The sequence below is a fragment of the Monodelphis domestica genome, chromosome 1 (assembly GCF_027887165.1).
Source record: "Monodelphis domestica isolate mMonDom1 chromosome 1, mMonDom1.pri, whole genome shotgun sequence".
Lineage (NCBI taxonomy): Eukaryota > Metazoa > Chordata > Mammalia > Didelphimorphia > Didelphidae > Monodelphis > Monodelphis domestica.
Window position 1 is genome coordinate 412,554,379 of NC_077227.1, and position 14,549 is coordinate 412,568,927.

Consider the following 14,549-nt stretch of genomic DNA (forward strand, 5'->3'; position numbering starts at 1 on the left):
GATGAGGCTGGATGAATATAATGTAGAATAAACATTTGGCTGAGAACTTCTAAAGGATTTGGGAGACAACATGGGGACATTTCGACCTTCTCGTGTCAGGAATGGAAGATGGAACAGAAGACAAGGGAAAATGCAAAGGATGTATGAATGAAATGGTCCCACCTGTGAAATGTATAGCTGTGATGAGGACAGAAATGCAGAAGCCATGGTGATTTGGCATATGGACTACATGAAATGTCTCCCGAATGAAAAACACAAGAATGGAAGAGAAGACTGAGCAATGGAAAAGAATGGCTCACTTGAATGGAAATACCTGTAATAGCCACAGCACTCAAGGGCTTTGTTTGGTGCCCTTGGGCCAAGCCGAAAAGCATAACCTCATAGCCAATGCCAGTTATGAGGCCTTTAAGCTCCAGTTTCCTCTGGGCTCCTGAAAGTGTGAACTCCTGGGGGTCCAGCAGCTTGCCAGAATCCACCACGATTACTAGAAAGCTGTCAAAGGCATTCTCCGATGCCATCCAGGAAACAGTGAACCCATGGGGATTAATGTCGGAAATGGTTAAGTTTTCCAGTAGGGGCAGAGCCTCTGAAAGAAGGGAGGGTTGAAAACAGTGCAGATTAATGTCATAGAGTCCACCAAAATAGCCTTAAATCTTCACAAAGGAGAATGAATGGCAAATCTTTAAAGGTCTCTAGATGACAAGTGTTGACAGAGTAGCTTAGGATAACTTTCAGAGATTGAATCCATCTCCAACCACCCACCAGAATTTTGGTTTTGAATCCAGTTGACCAAAACAAGTCTGGTTTCTATGAGCATTTTTTTTTTTGTTTTCCCTTTCAAATTTGTATTTTCTTTCCCTTCACATTCTAAATAAAGTACTATTGATACAACTACAGATAGCATATTTTCATAGACTAAGGTATACATTTTGAGGGAACATTAGTTCATAATAGTCAGATTTGTACCCTGTTCAGTTGCATGCAATATATGGTAAGCATGTATTATATACTTGGCATATAGTTCATAATGAACGACATAATTTTAAGAGAAAGACTTTCTCACAAAAGTTACGATTACTGTCCTTTTCTCTCTCATAATGACAATTTAAGAGATTCCATTTCAAAAACTAGCTGGAGGGTCAGTTATTAAACGTCTAAAGTACTTGGAAATAGTCATACTTTAGGAGAACAAGAAGAAAGCATGGGGAAGAACCTCTTCAATATACTCAAGAAAAATTTGAAAGGAAAAAGTATCTTTAGTTATGTATTTTTAATTTACCTGAGTCAACAAAAAATGCTGTGTTTTGTTTCAAAATCTGGTTATTGAAAAACCTTCCTAGAATGTTTGAGTTTGCCTTGTCTTTCTTGTTATGTATAGACTAGGGAAACATGGTTGAATTTTTGAGGATGGAGTACATCTCTGGACCTCGGTGTTTTCCTGAATATTAATTCTCATTGCCAAAGGTAGTTAATATAGAAAGTGTATGATTGTATAATTTACAGCAAGAAAGGACCATCAAGGTCATCTGGTTCAATTTCCTCATTTTTGAAATTAGCAAATTTAGGCCAAAGAAGGGAAAGGAATGGCCCAGTATCACATAGGTAGTAAGCCGAAGAGCTAAGTTGTGAATTAAGGTCCTCTCATCTGAAATCCAGTATGATTTTTCCATCCTAAATCCGTATCTGTATTGAACCTATGGCATCCCGTGGAAGTGTTTTTTTTTCCCCTAAAGAATTTTGGTTCTTTTTTGAGGGGACAGGGAATTTCCTATTTGTTCTAAAAATATAGGTTAGCAACAAAATGGGGAAAAATCTTTATAACAAAACTCTCTGACAAAGGTTTAATTTCCCAAATATATAAGGAACTAAATCAAACTTACAAAAAATCAATCCATTTCCCAATTAACAAATGGTCAAGGGATATGAATAGGCAGTTCTCAGATAAAGAAATCAAAACTATCAATAATCATATGAAAAAGTGTTCTAAATCCCTCCTGATTAGAGAAATGCTAATTAAAACAAGTCTGAGGTACCACCTGGCACCTAGCAGATTGGCCAATATGGCAGCAAAGGAAAGTGATAAATATTGGAGGGGATGTGGCAAAGTTGGGACATTAATGCATTGCTGGTGGAGTTGTAAATTGATCCAACCATTCTGGAGGGCAATGTGGAACTACACCCAAAGGGCTTTAAAAGATTGCCTGCCCTTTTATTCAACCATATCACTGCTGGGTTTATACCCCAAAGAGATAATAAAGAAAAAAAAACTTGTACAAAAATATTTATAGCCTCACTCTCTGTGGTGGCAAAAAATTGGAAAATGAGGGGGTATCCCTCGATTGAGGAATGGCTAAACAAATTGTGGTATCTGATGGTGATGGAATATTATAGTGCTGAAAGGAATGATGGACTGGAAGAATTCCATGTGAACAGGAAAGATCTCCAGGAATTGATACAGAGTGAAAGAAGCAGAACCCGGAGAACTTTGTACATAGAAACTGAAATATTGTGGCACAATCAAATGTAAGAGACTTTTCTATCCAGGATAACATTGAGGAACTTGTGAAAATGATGTTATCCTATCCAGAGAAAGAACTGTGGGAGCAGAAATGGAGAAGAAAAATATATGATTGATCACATGGTTTGATGGGCATATGATTGGGGTATTGGCGTTAAAAAATCACTCTATTGCAAATAAGAACAATATATGAATAGGTTTTGAATAATGATACATGTATAACCCAGTGGAATTGCTTGTCAGCTCTGGGAGGGGGGAGAAAAATAATGAATCATGTAACCATGCAAAAATATTCTAAATAAATAATTATAAGAAAAATATTAAAAAATATATGGCCTGGCAACAACTCTTGGTTAATTGAAGTGTATTTTATTGGGGTGTGGAAGGTTTAGTGGATATTGAGGGCAATTTTAGACCTATGATTCCATGGCTATAGGGAATATTTAGTGATGGTGGCTAGGGTCGCGAGATAGGGTAGGGCAGGGAAGGATAGGTCAAAATGATCACTAAGGTAATGGTTTTCCAACTTTTGGGTCTCAGTACCCCTTTATAGTCTAAAAAATCACTGATCACCCCAAAGGGGATTATATACATATCATTTTAGCATTATTATGAAAACAAATTTGACTTCATGGACCACCTAAAAGGATCTCATAATTGTTGCCCTAAAACATCCTTAGCCATGTTCAATTTGGAGTACTCTCCATTCATAGTTGAGTGGAAACACTGAAAGAAATATTTCTTAATTCTCAAGACAGTCTTAAAGGCTTTGCCTAAAAGAAAAAAAGAGTTAAGTGTACTTTTTTCCTTTATGAAGACACATATCCCCAACCCTCCCATCCCTCCTTTTTTTCCTGAAACTGTATTGCCTGTATTTATTTTGAAATTGGATGTTGATTTTGAAATATTTTGCATAAGGATATTTAAAAGAAGTAATGTTTCTGATAAAGGCTAAACGAAACTCATGTACCACTATGAAAACATAATTTTTCCTGGAGGACATAACAGTCATTCTCTTCCTCTTGATGAATGGGATGTTACCTCTTTTGGAGGTCATGACTGTCATTTTATATAATTTTTCACCATTGACCTTGATGGTGGTCCATCTTTAGGGAATTTTTATAAAAGGTCTTGAGTTTCTTCATATTTAACACTCATAGTGGACAATCTAATAATTTGGTCTTGAATATACCAACTGAAAACTTTTCCTAACCTATTTTTTGTTCTTAATTCTTCCTGGGAGGTTTGCATGAAGCAACATGTAAAGGGAAGGTCTCTTTGATAGGATCCATTTTCATTAATAATCAACCTCCACCCTACCCACCAACCCTAGGAATTTTGTTCATTACTCATCTTATATATATGATGTTTTCCTAAGGGATTATCATTTTCTGAGTTTAGAGGATTATCTGTACAATGAATATATATATCAGATAAATGGCAAGGAAAAAACCCCTATTTGTTAGATTATGTTTTTAGAAAAGTGTTCTTTTCAATTGTGGGAAAATCATTATGTTCATTGCATAGAACTGTGCCTGGAAGGCCCTTTAAATTTAAATAATGAACCTAAATTTCCCTTAGACATGAAAAAACTTATTGGAGCTTCCACAGATGTATAATTTAGAACAGGCACTGGGAGAGAATCTGGTGCAGCATGTGTGAATTAGATGATGGCTTTCTTCTTCCTCTTACTTCCCTTTTCCCCCAATAGTATTTAGTTGAGATTTCTGATGGTCCCTGAGTAGGTCTACTCTTGAAGTTTGTATGATCCCATTGCCAGTATAAGGAACTAGCCCACTATCTACTTAAAAAAAATCGGAGAAGTAATTCCTAGCAAGTGGATAAGGGTATGTTAATGAGGTCCAAGTTAGTTCAGCTATTTTCAAATTCTGATCCTAGATGACCTCTTCTAGGTGTCTGTTTTAGAGAGAAATAATTTTCCTGCTACTAAAAATGGGGAAATCATTATCTTTCTGGAATAATTTAGTTTGAAATCACCTTTAGGCAGAGCTATAAATTAAAGTCCTTTTCACTCTTAGGGTTCATTATTATTTATTTTTATAAATATTTAAATATATTTGTATTGATTATTTCATCATGTTCCTAGTACGATTCAAACCCTCCACAAATCACACTGGGGAAATTTGACATCCTAATGGTATGCCCCAAGAGGTATTCTCCCAAAATTGATTTTGAAGAGTAAAATTTATTGCCTAATCACCAAGAAAGGGATATTTGGGCTAAACAAGCCTAAACAGATTCTAGATATTAAATATACAATGAATCATGTTGAGTTTCTGTCTGGAATGTACATAATGGCATTCCATTTCCTACAAGCTGGAATTGCAGCTGGAAATACCATCATATTAAAGACATTGGAACTAGTACCTGTTGTCACAAAGGCAGTGAGTGGCTCGGTCTGGTCACCAGCCCACGTCGTTCCCCTAATGCTAATGTCATAGCCAGTATTATCTACTAAGCCTGTGATGTAAGCGTGCTGCGTGTCTCCTGAGACTGTGTGCTGCTGGGGTTCATACAGAGAGTGGGAATCGCTAACATTGATGACAAACTTTGCAAAGAGCCCAGCACTTGTGGTCCATGACATGTTGAAGCTGTCAGGGGTAACATTGGTAAGAATTAGCTGGCCCACCTGTAGCTCTGGTTCTGAAGGAAAAGGAACAAAGGCAGAGAGAATATTACTTTAGGAAGGGATAGAGTAATGGGAAGCATTGTCATGACATCAGAAAACATCATTCCATTCCCAGTTTGTGTCACACTATAAAAGGCATCTTTAGGTTGTTTCTATACCTATAAAGCAGAAGTATATTGTTTATGAAATGCTAAAGAATACCATGATTTCCAATTGGTAACAGGTTTTTATATTGGAGCATATGACATAACTTCCCTATCTATGTAGAAAAAGCCATGTTCTAGTTCTTTAAACATAATAAAAATGGATTGGCTGCACACAAATGGGTATGAATAATACATGCATCACTAGTTAGAAATATTTAAATATCTGTACATAGTTACATACATATATAGATATATCTATATTTTATATAGGGATTTTTATATATTGCACAATATTCTTCAATAAAAGTCCTATTCTGATGCCTTATGGTGGCATGGATGCGATCCTGGCCAGCAGACTGCAAGTTCTGGCAGGCCCTACTGAGCTTGAAAAACTTTACATAGAGCCCAGCCACAAACTATATAGCTTTCGGGAAAATATCAGCCTACTGAAGTTGAGAGATGATTATGATTTTGTTGCTAACAGGATAATGGAGTTTTTGGCCACTACAACCTGTAAGTCCCTCTATTCAAATGATATGAATTGGTGGAAGGTATACCCTAACTGATGAAATCATAGAGCTTTGAAGTGATAAAATAGTCCATTAATTCATGCTTTTTAAGTCTTATAGGTAACCTGAAAGTCATGTTCCCATGGCACAAATTCTCTTTCTTATTCAGTCATAACTAGAGAACTCCATTTTTCTACAGTGCCTTGTATTTATATATGTATATACATTCTATATGTATACTTATATAGAGTATTTCATAAATATTTGCTAAATTATTGAATTAAATAGTTTATGTTAGAGGAACAATATCTTATAAGGAAAATGATATAAATTAAAATTGGAATGTCTTTGATGAAAAGAAAAAAAAACCCTTAAATATAATCATAGATTTAGAGCTAGAAGAAACCTTAAAGGTCACAGTTTTTCCCCCTTATTTTATAGATGGGGAAACCAAGATTCAGACAAAGAGGAGCCGCTGACCCAAGATTACCTAGGTAGTAAATATCAAGGCCAAAAGTTGAGTTTTGCTTCTCTGATTACAAATCCAGTGTTTTCCTGCTAAAGCACACCCATCAAATGTAATAGGAAAACAAGAACTTTTAGATATGGTTGTGGCATCTGTATTACTTTCCTATAGCTATGGACAAAAATGGCATTGAAACTTAAGCCCTAAACTCACCAAATACAAAGTTGTCTCATTCCATGGAACTACTGGATCCAGGGATGATTCATTTCCCTGTTGTTAGTTTCCCCTTCATCAGCATATAGTATGCAGGCTTTCTGAATATCCTATTATATCATGGGGGAGTCGCTGAGTTATTTCCCATTTGGGACTATGTGGGCTCTTGCCTCTTGGATGGTTGTTTATATAACAGTCTGGAAAATGGCCACCACTGAATGAATTCCATTTAGACTGTGCCCTGGAGAGAAGCGATGAATAAAATGGCCCTAGATGATTGAGGTGATAGAGGAGGTGATATGGGTCAGGGGACGGGAGAGATTAAAGGTATGATGGTAATATCATTCTTCCAAGTGGCTGGAAAGAAGCCTACTTCAATTTCAGGCAGTAGTATAAGTGGGAACTCTATTTTCTCTACTCTAGCAAAAAGTTATCAGGTTTTATAGGACCATTTAATAGCATAAATCTATAAGCCAGTCACGAAATTATCTTTTGGGAAAATAAAATCTCTAGCCACCAAAGGATATGATTCAAATACTTTAGATAGCTATAAACAATTACATGCGGTTTCTAAAAGTTTCTTCATTTTCAGAACTTAGTTGTGTCATGATTTCTAGAAATAGCATGGAGGAGTTATAACCATAAACATGCCCAAAATGACAATTGGAATCAGGGGCTTATTTTCTCTTTCTTTGCATTTTACTATGGTGCCTCAATTAAGGATTCATGTTGGAACTATCATCATGTTGCCAAATCAAGGCTGGCAGTGCCAACATTTCTGAAATGTAGGACCAGTCTTGTATCTCTGCTTCCAAGATATCTTGTAAATGCTCATATTGGTGGAATGGAGTTAGAAAGTGCTGAGATGTGAAAAGATTCAGAGAAGGGACTGCGAAGAAATCAGTATCCATGCAAGGGAGAAAAATCATCTTCCATATATTATATATCACCACTCTCTCATCTCCCCAAAACACATTCCTGTACATGCTGCTTACATCCAAGAAAGACAGATTTCATAGGATATGTATGGGTATGGGAGGATGCTACATGCCCCGCTACAATCTTAGAGATAGAGACTGGTATAAGAAAGGTTTTGAGACCTTAAGAAAATTCTGATGGATGCAAGGCCGTGCTTGCTAGAAAAAGAGAAGTCTCTCTCATGAAACAGACTCACTGTTGGACAGTTAAATATACAAAGGCCAGGCAAAAAGAAGTCTTGGTCACAGCACAAGCCTAACTGGCTCAGTCCATGCAATTGGTTTTGTTGTGTATGTTTTCTTAGCATGCCATGTGAGATACCAGGCTGTAGTCCAAAGGCCTAGTAGAGAAATGACTATCCAAATGAGACATCAGAGTGACATGCACGCATCTTTTTTGTGTATGAGATTTGCCCATCACCATGATTAGAAAGACCACAAGCAGATGAAGATGGATTGTATTGGAAGGATTATGGAGAATATTCACAATCAGATGCAAAGATGTTTGAGAAATTCAACTGGAGCAAGTCAGGTTAAGTACTCCCAAATGCAAAGAGCCTCTCCAGATGTGTGGACATAGTTAGGAAAGAAAAGTTGCCAGTGGATTTCCTTAATTCTTGGACACTTAAAGATTTTTTTTTTAGAATTTTTAGCTTATCTGTTTTCAAAGAATGATTGAACAAGTCTGTCAGTCCTTCATATTCTTTTTCTTCTGCTTTTTCATAGAGAAGAGTCTTGTAGAAACAATATAGGGCAAGTGGGTCATGGATATCTATTGGAGCTATATCCAAGAAAAGGTCAACAGACAGTGAAGAAAAACAAGAGATAATCCAGTAAAGTGAAATACCTGTGGTTGCCTGGGCCATCAGGGTCTGACCACTCTGCCCGCCAATCAGCCCATGAAGTTGGACAGTGTAATTAGTGGAAGCTCTAAGGTTGGTGATTACAGAGCTTCTCAAGGCCCCAGGCACTGTGTAGACCACAGAGTCCAGAGGGAGGTCAGAATTCCTAACTTCTAAAACAAAGTTCTCAAAGGCTGCCTCCTGAGCTTTCCACGAGAGGGATACACTGCCCGAGGTAATGTTTGAGACAGTGAGATGGCTAAGAAGAGGTTCAGCTACTATAGAAAGGGGAGAAAAAATAGAAAAATATGTGAATTAAAGCACCACCATAAGATCTAAGTTCCAAACACAAAGACTAAATCCATAAAACTCTGGACATTTTTTCCCTCAAAAGGAGAAAATCATCCTCTGTTGAAAAATTTTACAATGCTGAATAACAAATATGCATAACATACAATTCTTGTGTTTTTATGATTTTTTAGATGATATTTTACTTTTAGAATAAAATATCATTAACCATTTATTGGGAGTAAAGGATCATTCCTAGAACCCTGTTACTTTCTCACTGTGTTCAAGAACTCCTGGGTTAACCACTTTAATGAGAAATACTTCATATACCTTTGAATTCCCAGGAGTGAAATACTGACATACATAGAATTACTTAAATTGCATGAATTATTGTTAAGGACTGTGGAGTTAAAAGCCCTGGGATATGTAGGCAAAAGAAATTTCTTGAGTGCAAGTACTACTATCCATGTTTTACAGTTAAGGAAACTCAATGTTCGAGGTCAGTGACTTGCCAAAGGTCACTTGGTTGTTCACATGGTGTTAGAATCAAAACTCAAACCCAGGTCTTGTAAATCCAAGTCCAGCAATCTTTCCACTATACCATGTGTCTCCATGGGCAAATAAGCACTTTAACACTCTTTCTGTTCAATGGGAAAATTCTACTTTATGACCATTCCACTGGAACATCAGTATCCAGACAATGGTTACTTTGGGGCCCTACATTTTCCAGTTGGTGGCCTGTCCTGTGGTTTTGACTGGGAAGGAGATTCTGTGGGACTTCACTGTTAGGAGAAAAAAATGCAATGGTCTATGAGTTTGGAGCCCCATCCTGTTTCATATGAACCTAATCAGGGATTTAAAACTTCACCATTAACTCTCTGTTGGGTGGAGGGGCACAATGAGGTAGACAGAGCAGAGCTGAGCCCAGCCAAATAAGCATAAAGTCCTGTAAATAAAAATGGGGAGAAAAAATTGTTAGAAGCAGAGGTAGGTGCATATACCTGTTGTAGTTGCCATACTTATGGTTTGAATACCGACACCAGATGCTAATCCAGAGAGGTAGACAATAAAGTCAGTATTGGGGAAGAGCCCTGAGATATGAGCAGTCCTTAAAGTGCCAGAGATATTGTATTCCAGAGGCTCCAACAACCTATTGGAATCAATAATTTCAATGGTAAACATCTCAAAAGCTCCATCTGTTGCTGTCCAGGAGAGGTTGAAGCTATCAGGGGTGATGCTGGACACCTTTAAGTCCCCAATTTCTAGTTTCTTTGCTAAACAGGGAAAGAAAGGGGGGAAAAAGATTTTCAGTTAAGTACTCCATCTTAGAGCCACTTGGGTCCTGATAGCAAGCTTACTTAAAATGGCTGCAAGTGAAATAGAGAGACTGAATAGTTCATAGTTCAGTGGAAAAAAAAAAAGTTATTTTTTAAAAGAATAGGGAAGTTGGAAGAGGAAAAAAAAAGGGGCATAAGAAAGATAAGTTCAGCAATATTCCATGCCCTATGTAATACTAGGTCTTGCCATAAGGACTTCTGGGAAATGGAGAACACAGTTAAGATTCTTAAGTACCAGGAACTGATCCTGGAGCTCCACATTTTTCAGTTTCTCCATCCAGAGATGGATCTCTGCTATCTTTTAAAAGATAGAAGTTGCATCCAAGCTACTAAGCTTCAACCTAGATACAGAGACTTTCTTGTCCCAGGCCTTATTCCCTGTTCCAAGGCTTCCTTAGCTTTGAAAAAAAGATAACGTTTTAGATGTTCTGACACCATTACCCCCCTAATGATAGTATCTTCAGATGGAATCAATAATCTTATCAGAATACGTTCTCCTTTTTCCATCAGAGTCATACAGACAAGACAACCTAAACCTCTCTTAACCAGGAGATAAAATCCAGCCCCTTTCTTCTTCCCAAGTGCCTTTAAAATATCCTTTCTTCTCATCTTTCCTAAGTGTTACTAAGAAAGCATCAAGTTGCAAGCCAAGTTAGTTAAGCTCAATCTAGGCTATTTCTTTCAGCCAATGGGGTAAATATCTCTCTTACTAAGGCTCCCACTAACTTTTTTCTGTGCAGAAAAAGGAGAATCTTTTCACAGGGGAATGTCTGGAGTGATAAAGCGGTGGATCTTAAGGCTCAGGGAGAAATTCCCAGTAGTTTTGGTGAGGCACAGATCAAATCAGCTATGGTTTTCCCCTGTCACTACAGCTCATTAAGAATGGAAACACTGACATTTTTTGAAAATAAAACAGAACAAAACACTTTAGGGTCTATACAGTGAACAGATCTGAAATAGCCCTTGTGACCTGTGACCTCATGGACTGCCGGGAGGAAATGGATTGTAGGTAGCACTGAAAATAAACATCTGGGTAGGGCTGCTTGGCATACATGGTGCTTCCCTGATAAGAGCCTTGTGCGATAGGTGGCATCTCTGGGAATGGCACCCTGGTGGATCTGAATCAGGTGGGTCCAGATGTCAGCGTTCCCTGGCTGGGGGAAGACAAAGTGTACAAGCCGGAGAGCTTCGCTAGATTTTTATCCGAATTACTCATACCACGGTGGATGTACAGGCTTGCTCTCAGAGACCAATTCCGATAGGTATGATGATCTAGTGTGAAGATCAGAGCAAATGAAAAAAAAAAGTCACGCCAAACCCCAGGAGCGGGTATCAAACCACCCGGGGGTAAGAAGGAGATAAGGAGCAAGGCTGAAGAGAATCACTGTTTTGTGTGATCAGGCCACCCAGGGAGCCCCGAGGCCCCTGAAACAGTTCCAGAGGGAGATACGGAGCTTCCCCGGGGGGCCTGGCACTGTGACCCAGGAACTATTGATCCTTTGATGCTCCCGACCTGGTAGGGGCTTTGTGGCTGATGCTGATGGAGGCACTTATGCTAAGCAATGACATTTCACTCAGGTACAGGCTTGAGTCATAATTAGTTAGATATTCCAGTAGCTGTTCACTGCTGGGGATGGCTCAGCAGAGAAGATCCTACTTCTTCTATGGGGGTATTCAGTTCTCTATTAAACTTGGTACATAGTAAAGAAACACGTCTTACATTTGAGAATCATGGCCTCCACATCCCTGAGGGCTCCCCAGAGATTTTCCCCTTGCAGAAGGGTTTTTAAGAACCATCTGTGCCTCACCCGAACTTACTGGTGGGAGCATGATAAAGGTTCTTGATCTCTGTGTAGGGTTAGTCCGTACTCTGAGATGCTTCCCCCTAAAGCTGGCTCTGTTTACCCTTGATCTTAAGCTTAAATGCAGAGTACGGAGGGGTCAGAAAGCATCATGCCTCCTTCCTTCTAGCCTCCTTGCAATGGCAACGGTGCCAAGACACATGCAATGCATCACGCTCCCACTCGGATCGCAGGGCTTTTCACATCTTCAACCAAAGGGGGAAAAGGATTAAGTTCACTTATGCATCCCGAAAGGAAGAGAGATTTGCTTGACCCTTCCCTGCCGAAAAAGAAGGCAGGTTTCTGAATGAGGAGAATAGTGTAGTGAGAAAAAGGTACCTGTAGAAGCTTCAGCAGAAAGGGGGCGGGTTCTGTAGGCCTGAATCACCCCAGAGATGGTGATTCTATAAGGAGTGGCAGCTTGGAGGCCTGTGATATCCACAGCTCTCAGGCTGCCAGACACCGTGAGATTCTGAACCTCTTCCAACTTGTTGGCCTCCTGCACCTGAATGACAAAGCTGTCATAGGCTTCCTCTGCTGTGGTCCAGTGGAGTTTGAGGGCATCCCAGCTAATATTTGTCACAGTTAACTCTCCCAGCTTAGGGAGTTCCTCTGAAGAAGGACAGAGAATCATTGTCAGTCACATACATTTGAGAGAACCAGAGCATCTGAGTGGGAAGGGATCTCCGAGGTGATGGAGTCAAACTGAACAGGAATGTCCCTCACATGATGCCCTCAATGGTCATCTACCTATTTCTTGAAGACCTCAAGCAACAGAGAAGCTACTATTTCTTGAGGCAACTTCATTCCATTGTTAGAGAGCTCTGATGGGTGGAAATATTTTTTTTCTCAAAAATATATCTAGCCAAAAGCTGCCTTTGGGTTACCAACTTCTTTATGACAAAACTTTTAAATGTTTAAATGATTACTTCTCCCCCATTTCTTCTCTTCTCTAAACTAAACAGCCCTGGTTCCTCCAACCTCTCCTCCAATGGTAGAGTTTCCATGCTTCAAGAAATGTCTCACAGTCTGATAGATGGAGGTCAAGCTTTCAGTAAGTTAATTTTGTTGCATGTGAGCAGGATTTCTTAAATATATTTGTTTCTATTTAAATCTGGTACTATACTACATCTTCCCATAGGGATTTGAAATTAGATGTACCCCAGATTGGAAAAAAAGCAGAAACGTGAGTCATTCTAATGTGTGTTCTTATGCGGGACTTTTTTTGGGTATTATCCAGTGGCATTAAAAGATCTAGTCCTTTACTTGAGATATTGTCTTGTTTTTTATATTGACGTCTATTGATTTTTAAAAAACTGGGTTTGTAAAACTGATTTGCATAAAACTTGACAAAAGTTAGGATTTGTTTCATTTTTTCCCCTTTAGCTTGAAGTGGAAGGAACAATCAGGCATAGTGGCCTTGATTCAATCCTCATCGATTGCCTTCAGGCCCCTTTTCACCTGAGTTGTGATAATATTTGGGGTTTTAGTGAAGAATTTCATGTCAATAAATTCCTTAGTAACTTAAGGCGATCTGATTTGGTTTCTACTCTGATTTAGAAATAATAATAACATGGGGGCAGATGGGTGGTTCAATGGACTGAGAGCCAGGCCCAGAGATGTAGATTCTGGGTTCAAATCTGATCTCAGACATTTCCTAGCTGTGTGACCCTGGACAGGTCACTTAACCCCCATTGCCTAGTCCTTATCACTCTTCTGCCTTGGAACCGATACACAGTATTGATTCTAAGATGGAAGGTAAGGGTGCAAATATATATTATATATATGTATATATGTATGTATATTTATACCAGGCACTTTGCTAAGTGTTTTACAATTATCTCATTTGATTCTCACATCAACGGTGGGAGGTAGATGCTATTATTATTATTATCCCCATTCTATAGATGAGAAAACTGAGGCAAGCAACAGTTAAGTGACTTGCCCAGCATCACAAAGCTAGTGACTATTTGAGGCTGGACTTGAACTAAGTTTTTCTAAACCCTAACTCTTAAGTTTGCCACCTCATTGCCCCAGAGAGTTTTGAGAGAGTATTTATTAACGTGTAGTAGAAGGCTCTGTTCTAAGGCTAAAGGAAATTTCTGAATCATTTTAGGTTTGTTCCTTTTTTTGAAGGCAAGACTAATTGTCCTCTTTAAGGAGGCATTACCTAAGAATGAGGAATTTCAAAGGCAGTACCTGTGGAGGCCTCAGCAGAAAGGGGCTCAGTGCGATAGCCTCCAGTCACACCAGTGATGGTGATTCTGTAAGGGGTGGCTGGCTTGAGCCCTGTCACTTCCACAGAATTCCGCACACTAGCCACTGTGAGATTGTGCAGTTCTTCAGGTTGATCAACTTCTTGAACCCAAATGACAAAGTTCTCATAGGGCCCATTTGCCACCGTCCAATTGAGTGTGAAGGCATCCCAGGTAATTTCTGAAACTGTTAAGCCTCTGAGCTTAGGTGCCTCCTCTAAATAAGGACAGAAAGCCAGTTAGTTACTTAAATCTGAAAAATCATTGAAAGGGACTAGGGAATGGTCTACTAGGGACCATTTTTCCCCCCTGTATGAAAAATAGTTTCTATTTTTGGAATACTCTTATAGGGACATAATAATATTAACATGAAAGCAAGAAATTCAGTATTTAAACTTTAAATTATGAAATACCAGGGTGTGAGTGTCCCATGGAATTTAAACCAGAAAATTAATCCAATAAATGTGTGTTTTAAAGGTCAAGTGATCCATTAGATGCCAACTTCTC

At 38.7% G+C, this 14,549-nt stretch overlaps 1 protein-coding gene across 4 annotated transcripts in view; it reads right to left on the reverse strand.

Annotated features, from left to right (window-relative positions):
- The window catches only part of TNC (tenascin C), a 110,076-nt gene that overhangs the window by 29,141 nt on the left and 66,386 nt on the right, over positions 1 to 14,549 (reverse strand). The window contains exons 14-19 of one of the 4 annotated variants that reach the window (XM_007474531.3): positions 13,987 to 14,259; positions 12,127 to 12,399; positions 9,611 to 9,883; positions 8,327 to 8,599; positions 4,907 to 5,182; positions 314 to 586 (exon numbers count right to left, since the gene is read on the reverse strand). In XM_007474531.3, the coding sequence (XP_007474593.2) occupies positions 314 to 586; positions 4,907 to 5,182; positions 8,327 to 8,599; positions 9,611 to 9,883; positions 12,127 to 12,399; positions 13,987 to 14,259 (1,641 nt within the window). The remainder of the gene's footprint in view (positions 1 to 313; positions 587 to 4,906; positions 5,183 to 8,326; positions 8,600 to 9,610; positions 9,884 to 12,126; positions 12,400 to 13,986; positions 14,260 to 14,549) is intronic. The other 3 variants (XM_007474532.3, XM_056812025.1, XM_007474533.3) reach the window with 3 other exon arrangements.